The 22,763-nt window shown below is 34.8% G+C and overlaps 4 protein-coding genes across 4 annotated transcripts; 2 read left to right on the top strand and 2 right to left on the bottom strand.

Annotated features, from left to right (window-relative positions):
- Positions 1-139: 139 nt before the first annotated feature.
- On the top strand, positions 140-4,528 carry LOC135794765 (importin-4-like). Its single transcript, XM_065306153.1, has 11 exons — positions 140-261; positions 320-537; positions 679-851; positions 903-1,077; positions 1,135-1,320; positions 1,378-2,667; positions 2,721-3,440; positions 3,494-3,702; positions 3,782-3,914; positions 3,976-4,153; positions 4,213-4,528. The coding sequence occupies exons 2-11, from the start codon at positions 484-486 to the stop codon at positions 4,338-4,340; spliced, it is 3,246 nt and encodes a 1,081-aa protein (XP_065162225.1). The 5' UTR covers positions 140-261; positions 320-483; the 3' UTR covers positions 4,341-4,528.
- E(z) (histone-lysine N-methyltransferase E(z)) lies at positions 4,341-8,285 on the bottom strand. Its single transcript, XM_065306154.1, is given in 12 exon segments — positions 4,341-4,930; positions 4,990-5,172; positions 5,239-5,409; positions 5,470-5,601; positions 5,604-5,730; positions 5,785-5,963; positions 6,033-6,110; positions 6,171-6,234; positions 6,315-6,415; positions 7,040-7,203; positions 7,261-7,732; positions 7,795-8,285. Coding segments are annotated over 12 exon segments (2,154 nt in total). The 5' UTR covers positions 8,051-8,285; the 3' UTR covers positions 4,341-4,703.
- A 1,101-nt stretch (positions 8,286-9,386) lies between these two features.
- On the top strand, positions 9,387-20,003 carry Ac76E (adenylate cyclase type 2 Ac76E). The gene is made up of 19 exons (XM_065306193.1): positions 9,387-9,524; positions 13,296-13,432; positions 13,508-13,843; positions 14,411-14,605; positions 15,170-15,358; positions 15,590-15,717; positions 15,968-16,126; positions 16,617-16,749; positions 16,816-17,016; positions 17,092-17,153; positions 17,218-17,370; positions 17,549-17,777; positions 17,842-18,048; positions 18,212-18,372; positions 18,439-18,610; positions 18,834-19,046; positions 19,102-19,203; positions 19,264-19,381; positions 19,438-20,003. Exons 1-19 carry the CDS (start codon positions 9,515-9,517, stop codon positions 19,722-19,724), a joined length of 3,192 nt encoding a protein of 1,063 aa, XP_065162265.1. The 5' UTR covers positions 9,387-9,514; the 3' UTR covers positions 19,725-20,003.
- On the bottom strand, positions 19,737-21,245 carry LOC135794806 (transcription initiation factor TFIID subunit 9). Its single transcript, XM_065306237.1, has 4 exons — positions 21,084-21,245; positions 20,316-20,967; positions 20,095-20,236; positions 19,737-20,062 (listed from the first exon to the last, which is right to left on the bottom strand). The coding sequence occupies exons 2-3, from the start codon at positions 20,939-20,941 to the stop codon at positions 20,161-20,163; spliced, it is 702 nt and encodes a 233-aa protein (XP_065162309.1). The 5' UTR covers positions 20,942-20,967; positions 21,084-21,245; the 3' UTR covers positions 19,737-20,062; positions 20,095-20,160.
- Between the last annotated feature and the right edge of the window lie 1,518 nt (positions 21,246-22,763).

Here is a 22,763-nt window from a genome sequence, read left to right as displayed (position 1 = left end):
AAAGGTTATGTAAAACAACTTCATTGCTACTATTGAGGTTATAATCACGCGTTATACAAAAAATGCTTCAATACCAAGTTGCATATAATATGCAATATAATATTTGTACCGAAATCATATAAACTTAGAAAAAACAATACCTGTTTTAATTTATAGCTGCGATCATCAGGTAGATAAGCACGTTTCACTAAAGTTAGGTTACTGCACAAGACGCTGTATAATTCAAAAGCAGACGAGCATCTTATATTTTGTACCGCGCAAGTATGTAAATAATAATAATAATAATTGAATAAAAAATTGTGCGCATTTGGTTGCATAGTTAAATGGAATGAATCAATAGGATTTCCGAGGATTTCCTGCGTACATCATCCTACAATGAACACGTTCAACCAAGTGAGGGGAGCGAGGTGGTGACCTGCTGAAGTTTGACGTGCAGTCAGAAATTGCTTGAATTGCTCTAGATAAACATTAATAATCATCGACATGGAGCAGATTTTAGGGAAACTCTTGGTAGCGGACAGCAAAGTTGTGCAAGAGGTGTGTTTTCCTGTAGAAATAATTAATTAAATTATCATTTTAATTAAACTTTGTTAACCTAAAAGCGGCACGTGTTGAATTTCCCATGTTTTACCCGCTTTTACAATAGTATTTTCTAATGTTATGTGTGATTTTATTTAGGGCACGAAAGAATTAAAGGAAGCGTTTAAAAGTGTGGAGGCAGTTCCTGCCTTGTGTGTTATTCTGGTGTCATCTGCTAGTCCACAAATAAGACAGACAGCTGCAGTAGTCTTGCGAAGAAGACTGGGAAAAAAGAATTATTGGTCAAGGATTAATACACAAACGCGAACACAGTATGTTATAAAATAATTATTGGAAAGCATGATAATGATTATAATTTATAGGATTAAACAAGGAATGCTTGAAGCTCTTGTTAAAGAACAAGAAAAATTGGTAAAGAATTCAATTGCACAATTAATTGGTTTACTAGGAAAGCATGAGTTCCCACAAAACACATGGCCAGAGATTTTACAATTCATTCATCAAATGTGCACCAGTAGCAATATACTGGACAAGGAGGTAAATTTGCTATGATACATTTCTGACTCATTGGTACTCACTCAGTATTTTTAATAGCTTGGGATGTACACTTTGTCCATTATGACTGAAATATCCAAGAGCTCATACTTGGAACATGCTCAAGTCCTGGGTGACTTGTTCACTAGCCTTCTAAACAATTTGCCAGATTTGAGCTCAAACTTGGCTTATTACACAGTCATCACTATGAAAAACATTGTATCTGTGATTGGAGGTCACCAACAGGTAAGACAACAATTAGTCATGATATTGGAGAATGTTGTAAACAATTAAGATTTTCAGATGATTAACGTTTATCACGCATTGCTGCCACGAGTATTAGAGATAATTGGTCAATTCGCTCCCAATGACTCAAAAAAAGCCAATGACATGCTGGAGATGTTTGATGATTTGGTTGAATATGCTGTAGGTGCGGCGGTTCCTCATATTCGCGTGATTGTTGAATCTTGTCTTACATTAGCTTGCACTGATACATTGGATACTAGTGTCCAAATCAAGGCACTCGGTATCGTAGGATGGCTTATTCGCTCTAAAAGCAAGTTGATTCAAAAGAATAAGCTGATAGAACCAATTGTTGATGTTATCATGAAATTGATGGCTCAGCGACCAGTCGATGAAATCAACGAAGAATATTTCCAAGGCGATCCGGATCAGTTTACATCCACTACTATTGCTGCACAAACACTCGATGTTATCGCTATAAATGTCCCACCAGAGAAAGTGGTTCCGTTGATTCTCTCACGCATTGAGCCTGCTTTACTTACGAATGATATTTACGCACAGAAAGCAGCATATTTATCTTTGGCTGTTTTGGCTGAAGGATGCGCGGATCATATCAGGGCGAATTATTTGGAAGCTTTCCTGAAATGTATCTACGATGGTATTCGAAATCCTAATGTTGTTGTGAGAAACGCGGCCTTTTTTGCTCTTGGTCAATTCTCTGAGCATCTGCAGCCGGAAATCAGTCAGTATGCAGCTACTCTACTACCAGTCTTCTTTGATTATCTCTCACAAATTTATGTTGAGATGGAGAAAACGAAAACGGAACCGCCAGGTCTCGATCGCATGTTCTACGCGTTGCAAACATTTTCCATGCACTTGGACGACGGTTTATTGCCCTATTTACCGACATTAATGGAAAGACTATTCGTGGGTTTGGATCCAGCCGGTTGGTCCTTGCAATTGAAGCGTGTTGCTTTAAGTACGTTGGATTCTGTCGCTTGTGCGGTGAAAAACGAATTGGTTCCGTATTTTCCAAAAATATTCGAAATACTCAATGTGTACATCAACTCCGACCCGAATGCAGAGCTTTTTGAGCTTCAGTCGTATGCGCTCGAATGCCTGTCTAGTATTATCGATAATATCGATGGAGATAATTTCAAGCCTTTGGCACAGGAGACATTACAAATGGCTATGAAGATTTTAGGCGAGACCGATGATCCTGACGTCCGCAAAAGTTTATTCGCATTGTTCGCTGCGTTATCGAATATAATGAAGTTGGATGTAATGCCGGTGATGCCGAAAGTGATTGATCGAATGGTGGAGTCCATTAAAAGTAGCGAAGGCATAAATGTAAGTCCACAAATAAATGAAAATGTACAGAATTTCATGTGTATTGATTTCAGGTTCAATATGAGGATGACGATAAAGATGATGCAAATCCTTATGAATCCGAGTCTGATGAAGCGGATGAAGAAGACTTGGAATCCGAAGCTGAAAGCGACGATTCCCAGTGTCGTTTTACAGTTGAAAATTCCTACAATGATGAGAAAGAACAAGCGTGTTTGTCGCTGACGGAAATGTGCAAACATTTAGGACCAGCGTTTATTCCTTTCTTACAGCCTACGTTCCAGGAGGTTTTCAAACTCCTTGACTATCCACATGAAGATATCCGCGAGGCAGCTGTGTTAACACTTGAGCAATTCTGCATCACTTTAAACAAGCTACCAACTCCAGAAAATAAAACCGCATTGCAAGGAGCATTGCGAACGTTGATACCAAAATGCGTTGAAATGATTCACGCCGAAGAAGAACAAAATATCGTCACCACTTCTATCACTATACTAGGAAATCTACTCGACGAACTTGGCAGTGAGATGTTCGTAGGAAACGGTCACAAGGAGGCTATTATCAATTGCATTGTTGATATTTTAACACACAAAACAGTCTGTCAGGATCAAGATGCTGGAGACGATACTGGGCTGGATGAGGAAGGCGAGTCTGAACAAACGGAACTCTTGTTGGAAAGCACAGGAGAAGTAATTCCTAAATTTGGAAAGGCGTTGCCGAATGCTGAATTTGCTCTGTATTTCCCCAACATCATGCAATTGATGAGCATACGTGCTGTAAGTAATCGCGGTGCAGGTGTTTTATCGATTTTACAAGGTAATTGTTACAGAAAAACAAAAACAGTGTCAGTCAGCGATCGTTTGCATACGGAACATTGGCCGAGTGTATGCAGCCGTTAGGCCAATACATTGAGAAATATGTTTCGCCTTTGTTACAATTATGGCATGCTGGTACCAAAGATCGTAACGATGAAGTACGAAACAATGCGGTCTATGGTTTAGGAGAAATGATTTTACATGGGAAAACGTCTATGTTTCCGTATCCTTTTTTAACAACGTAAAAAATGAACCCTATAGGTCATGTTTCTTATCATAATGTTCCTTAATTTAAATAATAGTCTCTATTCAGACATTCTCCAAGAGTTATCCGCCATGATGGGCAAAGAATCGAACGCGGGTGTTCTCGACAACATTAGTGGTGCAGTCGCCAAGTTAATTATTAATAATTCATCAATTATTCCACTTGAAGAGGTAATATTAGGTAAAATCCAAGTAAAATTAAAAGATATTAATTTTCTTATGTCAAATTTAGGTTTTCCCTGCACTTCTTCAGCGCTTACCGCTAAAACAAGATTTTGCTGAGAACGATGCTATCGTCAAATGTTTCATTGTCTTATATCAACAAGGAAACGAAGTGATTCGCACCTACTTGAACCAAGTGATTGAGATTGTAATACATATTCATTACAAGAAACAAATAAGTGAAGACCGTAAGTTTTCGATTGTTCTTTTAAAAAACTTCTTTATATCTATTTATGTAATTATTCAGAAGTGGCGAACACAGTATCAGAATTCATACGTAAGGTGAATCAAGATTTCCCTCAAGAGTTTCTGAGTGTTGCCTCTAAGATGGGTCCAGAAGCAACTCAGAGTATGCAGACATTGTTATCACCGTGATTCGTTTCATCATTTTGTTATATTAAAGTTATATTGAAATGAAAATTACAAATGCGATTAATTCTCATAGACATGGTCATTTTGTATGCCTAATATGTTATCGAATGTTAATATTAAATAATTATGTAACTATCTAGGTCGATGTATACGAAATGCTTTGTTGAAGTGAATAAAATGTTTAACATCGATTTTTAAATTTTTTAATGTCTAGAAAAGCTATGAATGAATTCTTGTCTGCATTAAAATAATCTTAAAAATAAAATAAAGAACTATGATTGAAACATGAAAACTGGCAGTGCTACAACTTATCCGTGCTTACAAATAATTGAAAAATGTTGAAAACAATTGATACGAAATAATTACCTACAAAAACTCCATCTCTCTTTCAATTCCAACAAATTTCAATTGTTCAGTAGGCCCATATCTATAATCGAAGAACAGTTCCTCACCTGGTTGTATGGCCCTCTTGGCAAAAATGCCAATGCGGTGGTCACCGTTCACCATCATAACCTTCGCGTAGCAATTCGGATTGATCGAATGATTTGCAAAACGAATCTTGTTGCCTTTGCGTGTGGCGTCAACAACAAAATCTGTAATGTAATTTCGTTGTTAGAAACCACCAAAAAGTAAAGAAACAATATTAACATACCATTGTTAAGATTGAAAAGAAAACTGCACATATATTTATCGTACACTTTTCCCCTTCGGTCCGCCTCTTCTTGGGAAATAATTTCGCCGCAATACTCGGAGATGAATTCGTTTTTCTGTGCACTATCCTTTAAAAAGATGCCCCAGCCAGCAACGTCTGATGGTGCCATTAACAAATGCTTATCTAATAATTATAAACAAAAAATTTGCTATTATTACATTCAGCAGATAATAAAATCTGAATACGTACGTTGACCACGTTGTACGCTCACATTTTTGCATGTGATCTTAGTTAAGTCAAATTGATCAGCACCACATGTTTGACATAGATCAGGATCGCACTCCCTAACAGCCAAATAACACGGACATTGTTTTGTGTTGCATTGTGCTTTACATCGACATCCCGGAAAGCGATTTTGGCCTATAAAGATATTATAATTTAAGATAAGAAATGAAGGAACGGAAGATTGTGTAAACGTACAGTCCGAACTACATTGGCAAAACTTCTCGCAGAAGTTTTGCGCTCCTATACAAGGACACATGGCGTCGCAACTTTGCCCGGGGTGATCACATGGCGTGAAGTTATTCACATGATTGCTACTGGAGTCTTTTTCAGTTGAATCTTGCGACAATGCACCGACCAAAGCCTGTGCTTCTTCTTCTTCTTCCTAGGTGGTGTATAATCTTTGAATGAGTCCTCCGTTGGCAAATCCGCGGCTTCTTTTTGGGCGAATTGATAAACCTTTAAAAGATCACTTAAAATTCCGCATAACATTACAAAGTATGAATAAATTACCTGTTGACAGGTCTTTGTGAGAATGATTTGTGCAATTGCACAGTAATTATTGAGAAAAACTTTGACAAGAGCTCGAAAAAGACTCTGATCGGAGCCAGTCCATTCGCAATGGTCGTCTTTACCCATCAGTCCAAGTAAACTGAAGGCCGTCGTCGTGGATACATCATTTGCAGTTTCGTCTACAATACATGTAAATGTTGTAAATTGATACATAAACATTCAACAACTGCGGTATTTTACAGGCGTACCTTTGTTATACTTATTGGAATCATTCGAGTCTTCAGAACTTGCTTCATTACCAGAATCGACGGATTCTTGCTTATAAACTTTTTGAGGCAAATTAGGAATGTATTTTGATTCGGAATTATCCTTAGATTTGTCTTTACCTTTGTCCTGTTCATCCTGTTCATCTTGCTTTGCCTTTTCGGCGAGCTTTTCCTTCACACCCTCCTAAAATGACATAAATTATAACCATCGAAGAAATAATTCCGGAAAAAACCGCAAGTGAATAAATATAGTATAAAGTTTACCAAATGCATGTAACAATCAGATCCACATGCTTCCGTAAACGGTTTCAAGTCTGGACCTCTGCGCTTTTGTAAGTTTGGACCAGGATGACATGCTTGAAGACCTTGAGAAGAGATTATTTATGTATTAGAATCAATTTTAAATAATTTTTTTCTAATAGCCAGCATATTGTAACCAAGAAATGCATTTTTCTTTAATATTAATACATTTCCTGTGTTATATTAATACTGGTTTACTATTATAACATACATATGATAATTCTATTCACAAGATGCAAACGAACTTAATATTATGGGTATTATGATTATGATGAAAATGATTTTAGTGTTTCTTGGACATTCTTCCATGTAATTATTCTAACAGCTGTACAAAATGCTTCAAACACTTAAATTAGTTGAATAATGTGGTATGAGATCATTGCACATTAACTTCAGCACAATATTTATGATACCCATATAATGTGCAATGATTTAAAATGCATATGTAATCTATTGATCTCATGTAAGCATTAAACTAGTTATGTTATGCTGAATTATGGATGAAGCTATGAGATGCACATGGAATCATTTTACCTGGTGGTCCTAAAGGGCAGCAAAACAAAGTAAACAACCTGTGCATCAATACAACAGGATGCATATTTTGACGCTCATTGACTTCCGCTTACAGTTATCTCGGTCACACTTCAAATTCAAACGGGCACTAGTGGCTAGAACACAACCATACTTACGATGTAGGAAGCAGTCGTATTTGAAGCAGCGGCGACAAAACAACGTGTGAAACGAATGTAATGTTTGTTCACGATGCACTGATTCAGCAATCGGTCCATCTATGTTTGGCGTGCACTCCGGAGGCAACGCATTGGGATCCATTCGCTCTGTCAATTCAATATATCTGCAAAGTCATATAATTGAATATGAATGGAACATTTTTGATAATAGAATACCGTACTTTTCACGAAGTTCGTCTGCTTGACCCTTGTCTGGGAACTGAGATGCAATTGCTTGGAATATGACAAAAGCTGGAAATTCTCCAGTTTTTGTTGAAGCAGTTGCCACAGGTGTTTCCTCAATTTTCTTCTCTTTATCAATGCCAACATCTTTTTTCTTTTCCTCATCTTTCTTATCAGTATCTTTTGTATCTTTATCTTGATGAGTCATTAATGCATGCACAAGTTCAACAAATAGTTGATCATCAATGAAACCTGATTCTCTGTCACCATGCACTTTGCCATCATAATTCTTTATCAGTTCTTCAATGAAAGTGCCATCTTGGTCTAATATTTCATCCCCCATGTATGGAATATTGTGTAAAACAGTCTCATCTTCAACCATGAAGTTCTGTTGAATTGGTGCCCATGTATACATGGTGGGAATTGGAGTAACAGCATTTATAATTTTAATTGGAATGACTTGGATATCACCTATCATAATAATAATAAATCATGAAATAAGATAGGCAACACCTTAATATGAATAAAGTTACCTTCATTCCCAATTACTTCAGCTTTTTTCATGCATGGAACATGTGGTGGAGGATCTGGTGTCATAACCCAAGTGGCTTTACATTCAGTCCACTTCTTTTGCTCTGCAATAATCACCTCTGCCATTTTATTCCTGTTTTGATTCCAATTTATTTTCACTTCATCTGCTCTCTTATAGCGTTTTGCTTGGCGTAGTTTGAGATATTCGGTCTTCACTCGCTTCTTCCAGTCAAGAGATGCCTTTGTTTTGGACGACATTGTGGATTGTTGGTTAGACGAATTCGTAATTTAATTGTAAATTGTTCACATTGTTTTGATCGCCTGAACACTATTATTTTTAAATTGTTTGTGTTATCAAATACTCAAAGAGTATTCAGTAAACACGGAACAATGAAGCGGTAACCTACGCCAACAACTGCACAAACAAACAAAATGAAGCAGAACGAAAACAGAGCTTCGCGCAGAGAACATGCTCTTTCGCGGTCTTTCTTCAGCCCCTCTACGAATGTTACAATGTATTGTTGGTTGCATATTGCGGAATACATTTTCATACATTTTGTAAAGTCAATAAGCGCACGAATAAATAATTCATACAAGTTAGATTTCTATACTTGACAGTGAACTTGAATTAACGTAAGTTTAATCATTTATAAAACAAATTACTGCTCAAGCTACTTGTGTAGGAATATACACAAAATTGCTTGTAACGCATGCGCATCTGGATTTTACTCTTAAGTAGGGTTCTTGTAATTCAATCAAAATTTTAAAACATAGCAACCAGATAAAACTTGCAATTGTCGTTAAATTTAAAAAATTGTGGAAATATACTTACATTTTCAGTTTTTCTCTGCTATTTGCTCATTTTTATGAATTAATTTTCGTTGTATAGTTTTAATATGTATGTATTTCTTACTAAGTAGGTATTCCATTAATTCCTTCATGCGAATATTACAGATATAAAGTAAAAATAACCAGAAACGGGAGATCAAAGAACCCAAATTGATATTTTTAAAATTTCATATAAATTGCCATTTAACTGTCAACTTATCTATCACACATCCATAATTAAAGAAATATTCATCACTTAACTTGAAATAGTAATATTTACAATATGTATGTATAAGTTTTCAATAAAGCATTAGTTTCGCTACATATTGCGGCCAAAAATTCGCAATTTTATCAAACCATCGAAAAATGTAATATCTGATCCAATAATATTTTTAATACTATTTATATCAGCGATGCTGTAACAGATGTTCCAAAATTTTATAGAAAGCTTTGCATATACTCGCCTGAACAAACACAATATCAACTGGAATTTATATTAATTAAATTTTATATTGATATATGTGCAAGTAAAGTAAATCATCGATTCGGAATAAATTTATTTCAATTATTTATTTAGGTTTCAGATGGCAGTGGGTTGTAGTTGCGTTGATAAAAAGATTCCATAGTATCATTAAAATCGTTCATGTTGATTTTTCACGCAGACGATACGTGTAGTCTCCGTGTGTAATCAAATTGTCACATTCTGGAGTCGCCAACACATCGTGTCCTCCTCACGCTCCTCACGATTTCCACCAGTTGCATTCTGACTGGCGGCGCTCGAGGGCGGCATCGGGCTCGGATATCGCGCGTCCGTCGTTTCGAATGTCTCCGCGTGCTTTGCATTCCTGTGTATATTCATCACATCGGTTCAAAAATCCGGAAGGATAACTCAAAATGGTTGAAGGTAAGAATATTTTAAACAAAATTCCCAGTTATTTCCCAGGTTTTAGTCGAATTTTAATTTGGTTATGCCAAAGAATGATAAAAATGTGAATGTTTATAATGTATTTTTAGTCTCGTCAGGTTTATGTTAATGTATCTTGACTTATTTGTTATGTTAATGTTAATAATAATGATTGGTCGCGAATTGTCATCGTACGTTCGTTTATTCTAGCAGTACTTTCTTACTTCAATTGAAACAATCACTTCATTGTTTTAAGTCACGTGGACAATATTAACAGGAGTAATATTTGCTTTTATCTTCAGTTACAAAATAAACATTAAAAAACTGTTGATGAAGAGTGAAGGATTGTGTATGATAAGTTGCATACTTATAATTGCATAGGGTTGTTTCATTAACCTTAAAATGAAAGAAATACCACTAAATACTTTAAGATGACGTTTAATATTTTATTCTAATAATAATAATTAATAATAAGTTAATTCACAATCATTTACTGCAATAATTTGGTTAGTTTAAGATGAATATGTAGAAAGATCTGTAATTTTCAGTAAATGATGCTTTTGTTTAACTGTTTCACAAGTTTAGGTCAATATTAATGTGTTTCGGCGTCTTATGCGATGTGATGTTTTGAATTAATTTACAACTGTAATACGTTGCGATGTGCAATGTGTTTCGGATAGGTTCGGCATGGGCTGGAAATAGCCGAGGCTCATAAAGTGACCCATAAATTCGTTTATCGAATTAATTACGCGCGATTAGAAACAGGTGACTAGATTTTCGAGCGCCTAATGGCTGCGCAGGAGCGTCTTCTGCGTAGCCGTCGGTAGTGAACAGGACGTCCGGAAACAAGCCGGCGATCGTTACGGACGTCACATGTTTGATTATAATATGTTTACACCTTGGCCTTAAAATAGCTGCGAAATAAATGTCAACTAAGACTCCAACTTTGATATCAAGTTATTTATAATCAAATAATATTCCATTCTGGACCAGATACCATAAAACGCAAACAGTTTCTTTTGCACAGCAAAGAAAATGGAATTTTTTGAATCAGAGTGATGCAAGAGGTCAAAGGTAGAAAATAATCACGCAAAAATGCAATTTCAATCAAGCAGAGTTTAATTAAAATTTACTCTTGAAAGAAAAATTTACTTTTTTATGTTTTACTGCAAAAGAAACAGAAAAAATTATTAATTATTAAAATTTAATGAAGTAAATAGTAAAAATAACTAAAATTAGATGCAAAAATATGAATAAATTCAAGTTTTTAAGCGTAAAATATAATTTTTCAATAATTATAATGAATCAAATGTTTTTCTAAAGATTTTAATGATTCCTGATGTGTTTATTCATTTAAAATAAACGATATTAATGGCTAAATAACGTTTAACACCTTTAAAGCAGTAAATTACTTAATGTCGTAAATTCCCGAGTAATTAATTTCAATTCTATGTGAATAATTTCGATCCAGGTATTGCGTTTAATCAACTGACCACGCAAAATGCGTATTTATGAACTAAATTATTGCTGTATTAATTAATTAGAGCGATTCTCCATGTTTTCGTTACCGTCCTTCCGTCCTGCGTGTGTCTTGCATATCCAGATACCTAAATCCACACCGGGCGATCGTATAAATTTAAATTTTATTATAACCACAAATTGATCCGCAACGGAGTGTCACGACGTCTAAAAATAAATCGACGTTATTCATTCATCCCATCATCAGCTTTTATTTTTCGACGTCGTGCGCTCCACACCAAACAAAGCAATCCAATACTTCACCCGGCATCCATAGATAGAGTTAATTAGTTTAGCTCCGAATACGCGGAGATCCCCGCATATATTCGTATTAGACATACTCATTACGCTGTAATACCGTAGACGTATAATTAAAAAATTAATTAAAACGAAAGCGACGGAAGTAGTTTACTCGTGTTACAGATTTGTGCTGTTATCGCACACGCCGTGCGGAATTGCACTCTTGGGATTATCTCCTAATGAAATCGCGCCAACAAACAAAACCGATATTTTTGCATTAATTGAAACGTATTTGTAGACGAAGGCTATTATAGCTTTAAAATTAAAATCTCATACAGAGTTGTATGTAACAATTGAACAACGGTTTCAGTTTAGTGGTTACCGTCGTTTGTTTTCAATTGCGCTCGATAGATTATATTGATTCCGTGGGGAACAACAGAAGTGCAATCACAAATGTCACCCAGGAACCGAATGTGCTCCATTGGGTCGATGCGATATTAATGTGCAATTCAATCATTGGAGTATATTCAATCATTCCAATTTAAAATACAGTGGAAGCATTTTAGGAACAAGTTAGGAACAGAATTGCTTACATTTTATGTTTTCCATGTAAACAAAACTAAATTGTAGTGTTATATGTGTTTAGGTTCACTTGTAGGCACCAAATTGTTTCGTAAAGCTTTTATCGGGGCTTTTAAAGCTTTTGATCTGGGTGGCGACATGTTAGGTTGCAATTACAGTTGTCCAATATTGTCAACCAGTATTTAGGTACGTTTAGGTTTAATTAAATTTATTTTCTAATTGTATTTTATTTAGATATTCTTTTTTAAGACAAATAAAAGGGTAAAATCAATAGAAATTCAAAAAATTTAATATTTAACACTTTTAATCACATTTTTATCTATTAGATTACCAATTAAATAGCTTATTTGATAGAGAATTGTCCGTAGATTAAGACTCTGCAATTCGTCCCTTTCTATCTCTTTTAGTTTACGAGATATTCGCAATTGTAAAAATTTATCAAAATTTGAAAAACTTAATTTTTAGCACTTTTAATCACATTTTTCGCTCTTTTACCATATGATATTTAATTACTTTATATATTATTCTAATAGAGAATTTTCCAATTTATCATAATCTGCGATTCGTTGGATTCTAACGCTTTTCGTTTAGAAGATATTCACGATCAAAAAACGTCGAAAAAAATTATCAAATTATTTTATTCAGTGGCGTATTATGCTTCAGTGCAGGCGCAAATCAGGTTTAGGGCCCCTAAATCCAAAAATTTTCAAAAACGGTTATGTAAACATTGTAAATTATGCGTTTTAGAACAGGTATTATTATAAGAAAGACAAAAAAAATTTAAAAATATATTCTAATACTACCACAATAAAATAAAAGACAATACAAATTGAAATACAAATTAAAAATTTACTTTTCTTGCCTACTCTTGGGCAAAGATTTCAATAATTTTGTCGTACTCTAGTTTTTAAAAATATCATTTTCTATGAACATTAATGCCAAGTCATTTAAGTGCTCTTATGATAGACTATTGCGCAGATAGTTTTTGACTCGTTTTAAAACTGAAAATGTCCTTTCTCCACTTGCATTAAAACGGGCAAGGTCAAAAAAAATTGCAGTATTGTGTGTATATTTGGAAAAGTTGATTTTAGACCATGTTGCATACATTTCATGTGGATCTCTAATATTTTCTTCTGGTATGTATTTTAGAATATGAGTTAACTCATCAGTGAAATATTCTGGCTCAATAACTTTTTCATACTTAGACAATAATCGCTCTACACAATTATTAGTCTCAACACGGCTAAATTTTAAATCAAAGAAAATTTTAAAATTGTTAAGAACATTGATATAGATCGCCCCTTCGAGTAATTTCTGTTGTTAATTTCTGTTGTAAAATTTTTATTGGTTGCATACCACTAGTTTTCCCATAATACTGAAACAAATAATATTTCCATATTCTTTTGCATTGTACATTTGAAATTGTTGCAGCCGATGATGTGGAACTAGAGAATATGTTCCGCAAGTACTGCGCCCGATTGAAACACTCCCTTTTCCTGTCGTGCGTGAGCGTCGCCACCCTGGCATGCGTCGCCTCTTTGATCACAGAATGTGCACTGCACACAAAGGTAACTCGCATCAATTGCTGCCCGACTGATGTCAAACATTTACTCATCCAGTGAATGTTTCTGGTTAAATTTCAGGACATCCAAAACCAGCTGCTATCCATCTGTTTCCTCTCCGTCGTGAGCACTGTACTTATAGTCATTCTAGTAGCGTCTCAGATTCCGCAGCTAAGGAATCAAAAGGCATGGACGCTGTCTGTATCTACGCTGATTATGGGTTTGATGTTTGCAACTGCGTTGTTCCTGGCGGATCGACATGGATACATGCCATTGTTTGCACTTTTTCTGGCACTACACACAATGTTACCGATTTCACATTTGCTGGCTGTCGTTATGTCGACGATTATTACGATTATTCATTTATCATTGTCAGTTACCACAAGATATAATGTTAATGAACCGTATGCCAAAGAGGTAATTTGAATATTTTTCATTTTTATACAAATTTTACGAAAAAAAACTTTAAATTTTAACAAAACTGAATAAACTTAAACTTTAACATTTTTTAATTTAATATCAAAATAATACATAATAAAATATTGATGGTCCGTCAAAAAACAGAAAAATATCCGACAATTTCATAAAAAATATTAAAAATTTATTTTCTGATTTAAATTCATTAAAAAATTTATCACGGCAATTAAAACACGTCAAAAATAAAGCAAAAAATCAATTGTCGCTTTCGTAAATTTAGTCGCACGTCCGAATACTAAATACTGCGATGCACTCTATCAGTACATTAAGGTTGAGGCCGTAATTTCAGGACATAACTCAATTTCAGCTTCGATTATTAGGTATCGCTTTCAAAAGGTCATTTAGTTATACTAACGGATATCGAACCGAACACGATGAACACAATAATTACATACTAACCTTGGATATGCATACTAATTCACGTTGACACTCTTTTTTTTTCTTAAGTGCTTCCTATTTATTTTTATATAATAATATATTATTAATTTATTTGTGGACATTTTGCAGCTTCTCTCTGAAATATTAGTATTGATCACCGCCAGTTGCACTGGCATGTATTATCGTTTCATGACAGAAAGCGCGCATCGACGAATGTTTGAAACGACATTGAAAAGTGTCGAGTCTCGACTTCAACGTGAATGCGAAACTGAACAACAGGAGAGTTTAGTTTTGAGTGTGCTACCGGCAAATATTACTGAAGAAGTAAGTTATTCAGCGTTTTATGGATGAAATACGAGATTTTTTGATAATTTGATTCTAAAAGCTTAAAATTTAGGTTAAGTTACATCTTATAACCTCAATTTTTCAAAGGAATTGCAAGTTTTTTTCCTAAATAATTTTACAAGACTTTTTAATAAAAATTAGATGGTTTTAATCACATTTCTATACTTTTTCTCTATTTTTCTTAAAATGAATATTTATTTTATACTGATTTATATTTTTACTCCAAAATTTATGGTCAGAAATAATATTAATCAATAAATTACATTTACAGAAATATATATTTCACAGAAAGCAAATTTACTTAATGAATTAAGCACGAATTTAGCTCCAGCGGCATTCATTCAAACTTGGTAATCGATACCATTCATATGAACAGACTGAAAAAAAAACGACATGACTTTCAATAATCTCTCAATTCAACATATTGGATTTGTAATCCCCGAAAACCTTTTTTATTGTCTGCCCCACTCGACAAAATTTAATCTTATTGCATTGATTCCCTAGATTCGTTTCAACCGAATTAAATATTATAAAAATGTGCAGGTCAAGCGGAAAATGTTCGACGACCACGGGCATCAGTGCTTCCACGAAATGCACGTGCAGCGCCACAACAACGTGTCGATTCTGTATGCGGATATCGTCAATTTTACTCCATTATCGGAGCAACTTAGCGCATCCGAACTGGTCGAAACACTGAACGAGCTCTTCAGCCGCTTCGATAAACTAGCGCAAGTAAGTTCGTTACCGTCTCCGACCATTAATAAAATACGCGCATGTCGCGCACAGCCTATTTGCGCCAGGAAATAACGTTTTTCTCCGCGTGCATTAAACTTAAACACATCGATCTAGGAAAGTCTGGCAACCGGAAATTGAAAAATGTTGCTAAATCAAATGTATTTGTATTCATATGTATTCAAAAGTGTATTTTGTTTCGTTACTGAGTGTTTTTCGTCTGTTTTACAGGATAATCAATGCATGAGGATTAAAATTCTTGGAGATTGCTATTATTGTGTGTCCGGATTGCCAATTTCACGGCCTAATCATGCCTACAACTGCGTCAACATGGGTCTTCAAATGATTGACGCCATCAGGTAAAAATACACCACACATAACCTATTTTCAAACATCACATAACCTAACATTAATATTTTTACACTGATTAAATCTAAAGAAAATTTTTGTCAATATCAAAATGTTGCACCCTCCTTTTGACATGAAAACCAACAGAATGGAAACTTAAACTGAGTTTCTGGCGATTGATTTCATTGCATTCACATCCCCGCACACGCACACTGACGATATAGATAGTAAATTGAATTTCGTTTAACTCGATTTTCAAAGATTCGTGCGCGACGTAACAGGAATCAAGGTTGACATGCGAATAGGCATTCACAGTGGAAACGTGTTGTGCGGCTTGCTGGGACTACGGAAATGGCAGTACGATGTGTGGAGTGACGATGTTACACTTGCCAATCACATGGAGTCTGGCGGCATCGCCGGGTAAATACCAGTTGATGTTTATTTATTTCTCGCCATTCGTAAATTGGCGCACACATTCAGACGGCACCTAAGGACTTTGTCGTATTCTTTGATATCTACCATTCCATTCGGATGAGTTTATTCAAAAGATCAGATTTTCATTGTTTGATTTCAAAAAGAACAGAAAAAATGCATTTTACTAAAATATTACCAAATTATAATAAATTTTTAATACACATTTACATCATAAACATATTCTGCTCCAATTTCAAATGGCTTGACGTATTTCATTGAAATTGAAATGAATTTACTGTTTAATTTCAAAAACAAAAACAAAAAAATATATTTAACTAAAATATTACCAAATTATAATAAATTTATAACACGCATTTACATCATGAACATATTCTGCTCCAATTGCAAAGGGCTTGACGTATATTTACATAATTATTTTGCTATATTTTAATTAATAATTCCCTCCGCTTTGCGTTTATAATAATTTTGCTGGCAGGCGAGTTCACATCACGAAAGCCACACTATTAGAGCTGGATAATCGATTTGAATGCGAACCGGGTGACGGAATGAAGAGAGACACTTATCTTGCTGATCATAAAATTGAAACATATCTTATTATACCACCAAAAGTAAGTTTTTTACAATTTTTACTGAGTCAAACATTAAAATCACCAATTTAACACTTAAAATTGAAGAAATTAGATGCTGAATCAAATGCGGGTAGCAGAACACAATTGTGCGCTGATTCCGATCGAAGTCGGAGTCGGAGTCACTCCTTCTGCAGTGATATGCAACAGGATATAACACCCACGCGTCCAACGCGTCCTTTGATGAAACACGTTGAGTGTTGGGGCGCGGAGAAACCTTTTGCTAACTTTGTCGGACCACAGACAAGTGTAAGTAATTTTAGTTTAACCAAATATTTGTTTAAATAACTCAATAAATTGTCTTCTTTTTTTTCGATTCTCTAGAAATTTCAAAGTCTAGTTGAGTCTACATTATTTCCTGATAAAGTAACACGTTTTGAACTACGGTATGTTGTTATAAATGATTTATGTTATCTACATCGATTTCTCGTTGTATTTAATTTTTTATAGTGGTGATTTAAATCCAATCCTTTTGTGGTTTAATGATAGTCAGCATGAAAAGCAGTATGAATCTCAAGCGGACACCGAGTTTCATTATTACATGTTTTACGCGTGGATGATCTTTGTGGTGATGGGATGCACGCAAATTACTATTCTGCCAGCGTAAGTTTTATAAAGCAAATATTTACTTTATTACATTGTTATACAGTGTGCATCCATGCAGAATAGCTTATTTAATGTTGTAAAAATACACTGGAAGATGGCAGCAGCAAAACTAACCTCAAAACTTCATTATTTAACCTACAATTCGTATTCTACTGCATAAATAAACATTTTCTAGGAGTGTGTTATTGTATGGAACATTAATACCAACATTCTCTGTGCTCCTAATGTTTGTCTACCTGACATGGACGAAAAGTTGCTGCTTCATGCGGAAACTAGAAAGCGAAGTTGCGATGCCCTGCGTGGAACTGACGCCGGCTGAAATAGTATCAAACTCTCGCGGAATTCGTCTGACGATTTTCATGCTGTCGGTGATGTTGATATCGACCACTGCAGTTATAACACTGGTACGTATACATTTTTAATGCGCGCAAATACAATCATAAGTCCTGTTTTAATCTTCCGGTTTAGGCGGATTACACTCCTGCCTCGCTGGAATCGCTGCACTCGTACCAAGCGAGATTCTTTCGCAATCTGAATATCAGTCGGAGCAATTTTACAAAGCCGTTGATGATTGGCAATCGAGATCGGTGGAACTCCCGCATTAATAATACGGGCGTTAATGGATATGGAAATTCAGACGCCGTCAGCGGAGATACGATAATCGAATACTTACCGGTAATAAATCCATCACAATTTTTTTTTATTTCTGCGGATTTAAGCAAGATTTCTTGAAAGATTTAAATTCAATCATGTAAACACTTTTTGTTGAATTTATTTCAAGTGGAAATCTCATTGTTTGTTAATTGAATACTGCTTAAATCTAATTTGTATTTTTCAGACCTACTTACAAAGTTCGATGTTATCAGTGTCAGCCATTGCTGTGTTTCTGCGTCGATCATTTTTATTAAAGTTAATATTAATGGTAATTACCATTTCTGTGCACATTATTGTTTACAGTTACTTTAATATGTTTCAAGATGAAGAAACTGAAAATGACAAGTATGTAATCAATACTATTCCCCGCTTCATTTATAACTAATTAAAACATGAATTCTAATTTACCAGATTTGTTGGAATGCCGTTTGTGCTCAAATGCAGCGTGGGATTAAGCGTTGTGGTAATTTTATACCACATTCTGGATCGGCAATTAGAGTACACATCCCGCACAGACTATCTCACAAAGTCAAAACTTAACGAGGAGCAGAATGCGATTGAACAAGCCAGAAGTAAAAATAAGGTATGTCGGCGCAAACTCAAAATTAAATTACTGCCGCGTTATAGAACGACGAATAATTACGAAACTATAACTTTTGCATCTACTCGTACAAGTTCTGAAATTCTCTCTCTATCTGATAACTTATATACGTCTCAAATGAATTTGCATTAAATGCAAACTAATCTGAGAACTGCAAATGTCAGAATTATAAAATTGTAAAAACTATAATTTTGCTTGATTGTAGATTATTCTTGAAAAGATACTTCCCGCTCACGTGGCTGAACATTATCTGACAACACGGACAACACAAGAATTATACCATGAGCGCTACTATTGCATTGCTGTAATGTTCGCATCGATCCCAAACTATCAAGATTTCTATGGTGAGAGTGACATAAATAAGCAGGGTTTGGAATGTCTCCGGCTGCTGAATGAAATAATATGTGAATTCGATAAAGTAATAACAATTGATATGGTTACTTTTGCAATATTTAAGTTGATGACTATTACAGATTCTGGACAAGCCCAAATTTAGTTGTATTGACAGAATTAAGACGATTGGAAGCACTTATATGTTAGCATCGGGTCTACAACCCGGAAAAGAGGATTGCGAAGTAAATTATTAGCATTTTGAAGTCATTTTGAAGCAAATATTGATTTTTTATGTTTAATAGGAAAATATGAAGAAAACTGAACATTTGGTTGTGTCGTTAGTGGAATTTGCAATTGCGCTTATGACAAGACTCGAACAAATCAACAAAGATTCATTCCAACGCTTCAAATTACGCTTTGGTACAATTTTATAATTTTTAATGTTAAATTATAAATATTTATATTATAATCTTTAGGAATCAATCATGGACCCGTTATTGCTGGTGTTGTGGGCGCACAAAAACCACAATATGATATCTGGGGGAACACTGTAAATGTCGCATCACGAATGGATTCCTGCGGCGTGATGGGACGAATTCAAGTCACGGATAAAACGGCGGAAGTACTTACACAAGCTGGATACTCCCTGGAATGCCGAGGCGCAATAGAAGTTAAAGGAAAAGGAACGTTAACAACTTATTTAGTTAATACCCCTTTTGATGATCCTAAGGGCAAAGATAAAGAGAGTAATTCTAGTCATTGAATTCCACGGAGATTATTTTTTCAATGTTGACGTAAATGAACCAATTTATTTATTTGTGTTAGTTTTAATCAAATTTTAAATAAACTTGAGAAAATCTTAAAGGATGAGATCCTGAGTAATCAATACATATTCCTATGTGATTGTGAGTATACCATGATTAAAGTACAACTTGTAAAATAGATCAGGAGCAAAATGCGTGCGAATGGCACGGCTCTCCAGAATAGGAAATTATTATAATCATGATATGTAATATTTATTAATAAATAGTATTAAGATCAATTTGTAGTATTTGTATGGAAGAGGTGTTTAATTTACCTTTAGTACATATGAATTTGTTCCTGTTTCTGGAACAAAAGGATCTGGATTCTACATTTGAGTTTTCGGCTGCGCAGCGCCCTCTAGTTGTGGCTGGTCTTACTTGAACTAGGGTGGTGAGTTAAAATTCCAAGGAGTCACTTGATGCAGTAAAAGGCTTGTTTGTTACTCGTGAAAACTTGGAAATATTTGTTAAACTAATAAAATAAGTATATTAATGAACTTCAAGTAGTAAAATACTTTGCTAACATAATTGTTTAAGTGATATTTTATTACATTTCCTCATCATCCTCCCTTTTTCTTTTCAAATCATTAATACCATTATTAGATATTCCTTTCCCAGTCTGAATATTCTGTGTTATCTGAATTTTGGGTTTAAGCACAGTTTTCTGAACTTGAACATTTGCATTTGAGATCTTTGCAGATGCCTTTGGAATGGTCACAGTTTGCTTGCTGATTCCAAAGTTAGCGCGTTTCATAGCATTTTGCTTGGCATTGAAATTTTGTTTTACTTTCTTTGCATTTGTTTTTAGCAGGTAGTTTGGAGATGATAAACAATGACGATCGGGTGGCAATCGTAATCCACAAGGTGGTTTGATCAATGGAAGTGGTATGTTGTTTTTATTTCTTGCTACTTCAATAGCAATCTCTCTTGGAGGTGGCATTGTAAATGTGCTCTCATTCTGAAGTTGCAATGCCAGTTTAACATGATCCAACTCAAGTGTTCTTTTATTTGAATTGTTGGCAAATTGGCGTGCTTCTTCCAATATTGTAGAACCATATCGATATACAAATTCAGTCAACTGAATAACAGTTCGAGGCTCATACTCAGTTATGCCCATTTCTTTCATAATTGCCATTATGACTTGCCCATCTTTGGGCATATTCTTTGTTTGCGACATTGTTGCTTAAAGCAGTATGCAGGAAACTAAAATTTAGTAACAAGAGACATTATTATGCGCTTTGCATAACAAAATTACGAACCTATGGTTTAGTATTGAAGGTTATAATAAATTCTAGTACTAAAATTTGATAAACACTTACCAATCACTTGCTTAGGAAAACATTTCTTTTTAATAGTAGCTATAAATCTTATTTTGTTAGATGTAATAGGCCAAAACAAAAGTAGTTAAAACCGTAGAGGTTGTGAACGCCGACAGCAGGCACAAGTAGCAATTATGCGCAGTGTTGTAAAATGTTAAATCTTGCATTCATACTTTATAGTTCAAAGCAAAAAAATCTTATTTATATCTATAAATATTACAATGATTGGTTCCATCATTTTCAGCATGATTTAATACTTGAAAGCTACAATTTAAACATTTTTTTAACTTTAAAAGTTCAAATAAAATCTATCTGAAGGCAACGTCGTAAATTTACATGCGCAAACGAAACAAAATAAATGCGCGTCTACAATAAACACTCTAAACATGTAACAAATGTTCGGGTTATGTAGGAACAAATCCAAATTACAAACCAATGTAAACGAGAGAGTAGCAAAGACGGAACGAGAATGGATACAATCGTCGATCCTGTCAGTTGTGATTCTACTCTGTTGTGATTGCGTAGCGGAGCGAATTACGAGTCAAGTTTGAAATGATGTACACAACTGAAGAACGAATACAAATAAGAACATGGTACTATTCGAGCGATTCAAACAACAGTCATCGTGCTGTTCGGAAATTATTCTCCACTCATTATCCTCATCGACCAATCCCAAGCTTAAGTACAATTCACAACATTATTCATGAATTTAATAAACAGGAAAAGCCTCCTAGACCTGGTCAAAGATTAGCCAAAGTTTCGGAAGAGATGAAGTCTCAGATAATTCGCTTTGCAGAAGAGAAACCAAACTCTTCCACACATGAAATAGCTACAGTCTTTGGCATTTCACAAAGCACAGTATTCAAACTCCTAAAGAGAAGTAAATTCAAAGTATTTAAATTTCCCAAACATCAAGGGCTCTCAAATGGTGATATCGAAAAAAGAACACAATTTTGTGAAACTATGATGGATTTAATAAATGTAGATGGTGGACTTTTATATAAAATTTTGTTCACTGATGAAGCGTCATTTACAATTGATGGAGATGTAAATTCACATAATTATAGGTATTTCCTGCCCAACACTTATTAAAATTTGCTTATTATTCAATTATTTTTACAGATATTGGTCAAATCCGAATGAAGATGAGCAACATTTACCTGCAAAACTTAATGTATGGGTTGGCATAATAAACAGCCATTTACTTGGTCCGTTTTTCTTTGATGGCAATCTAAATGCTCCAAAATTTATTAATCTTCTGCAGGATCATGTGTTTCCAGCTTTGGATGAGCTAGATATTAAATCACCATGGTTTCAAATGGACGAAGCGCCTGCACATTGCACGCAGACAATTTCATCAATGTTGTCAAACAAATTTAGTAAGAATTGGATTGGGAGATTCGGGCCTATGACTTGGCCTGCACGCTCACCGGATCTCTCACCCAGTGTTTTCTTTGTTTGGGATTATTTGAAAACAAACGTGTATGATGAAGTGCCGATAAGAACAATTGAAGAATTGCGTGAGCGAATATGTGCCGCGTGTAACACGTTAAAATATGATGTGTTTTCTATTCATAGTGCAATTCAAGGGTTTTATAATCGACTGGCTTATTGTTTGGAAGCTCGAGGAGATCATTTTGAGAATCTGCTTTAATTTAGAGTAATTTATTCGATGATGTT

Source organism: Atheta coriaria, unplaced genomic scaffold (genome assembly GCF_025399875.1).
Source record: "Atheta coriaria isolate IRGN ID8LTWV9N9 unplaced genomic scaffold, Caltech_Dcor_3.1 hic_scaffold_6_pilon, whole genome shotgun sequence".
Lineage (NCBI taxonomy): Eukaryota > Metazoa > Arthropoda > Insecta > Coleoptera > Staphylinidae > Dalotia > Dalotia coriaria.
The sequence above is the reverse complement of the archived record's forward strand: the minus strand, read 5'-3'. Positions and strand labels throughout refer to the sequence as shown.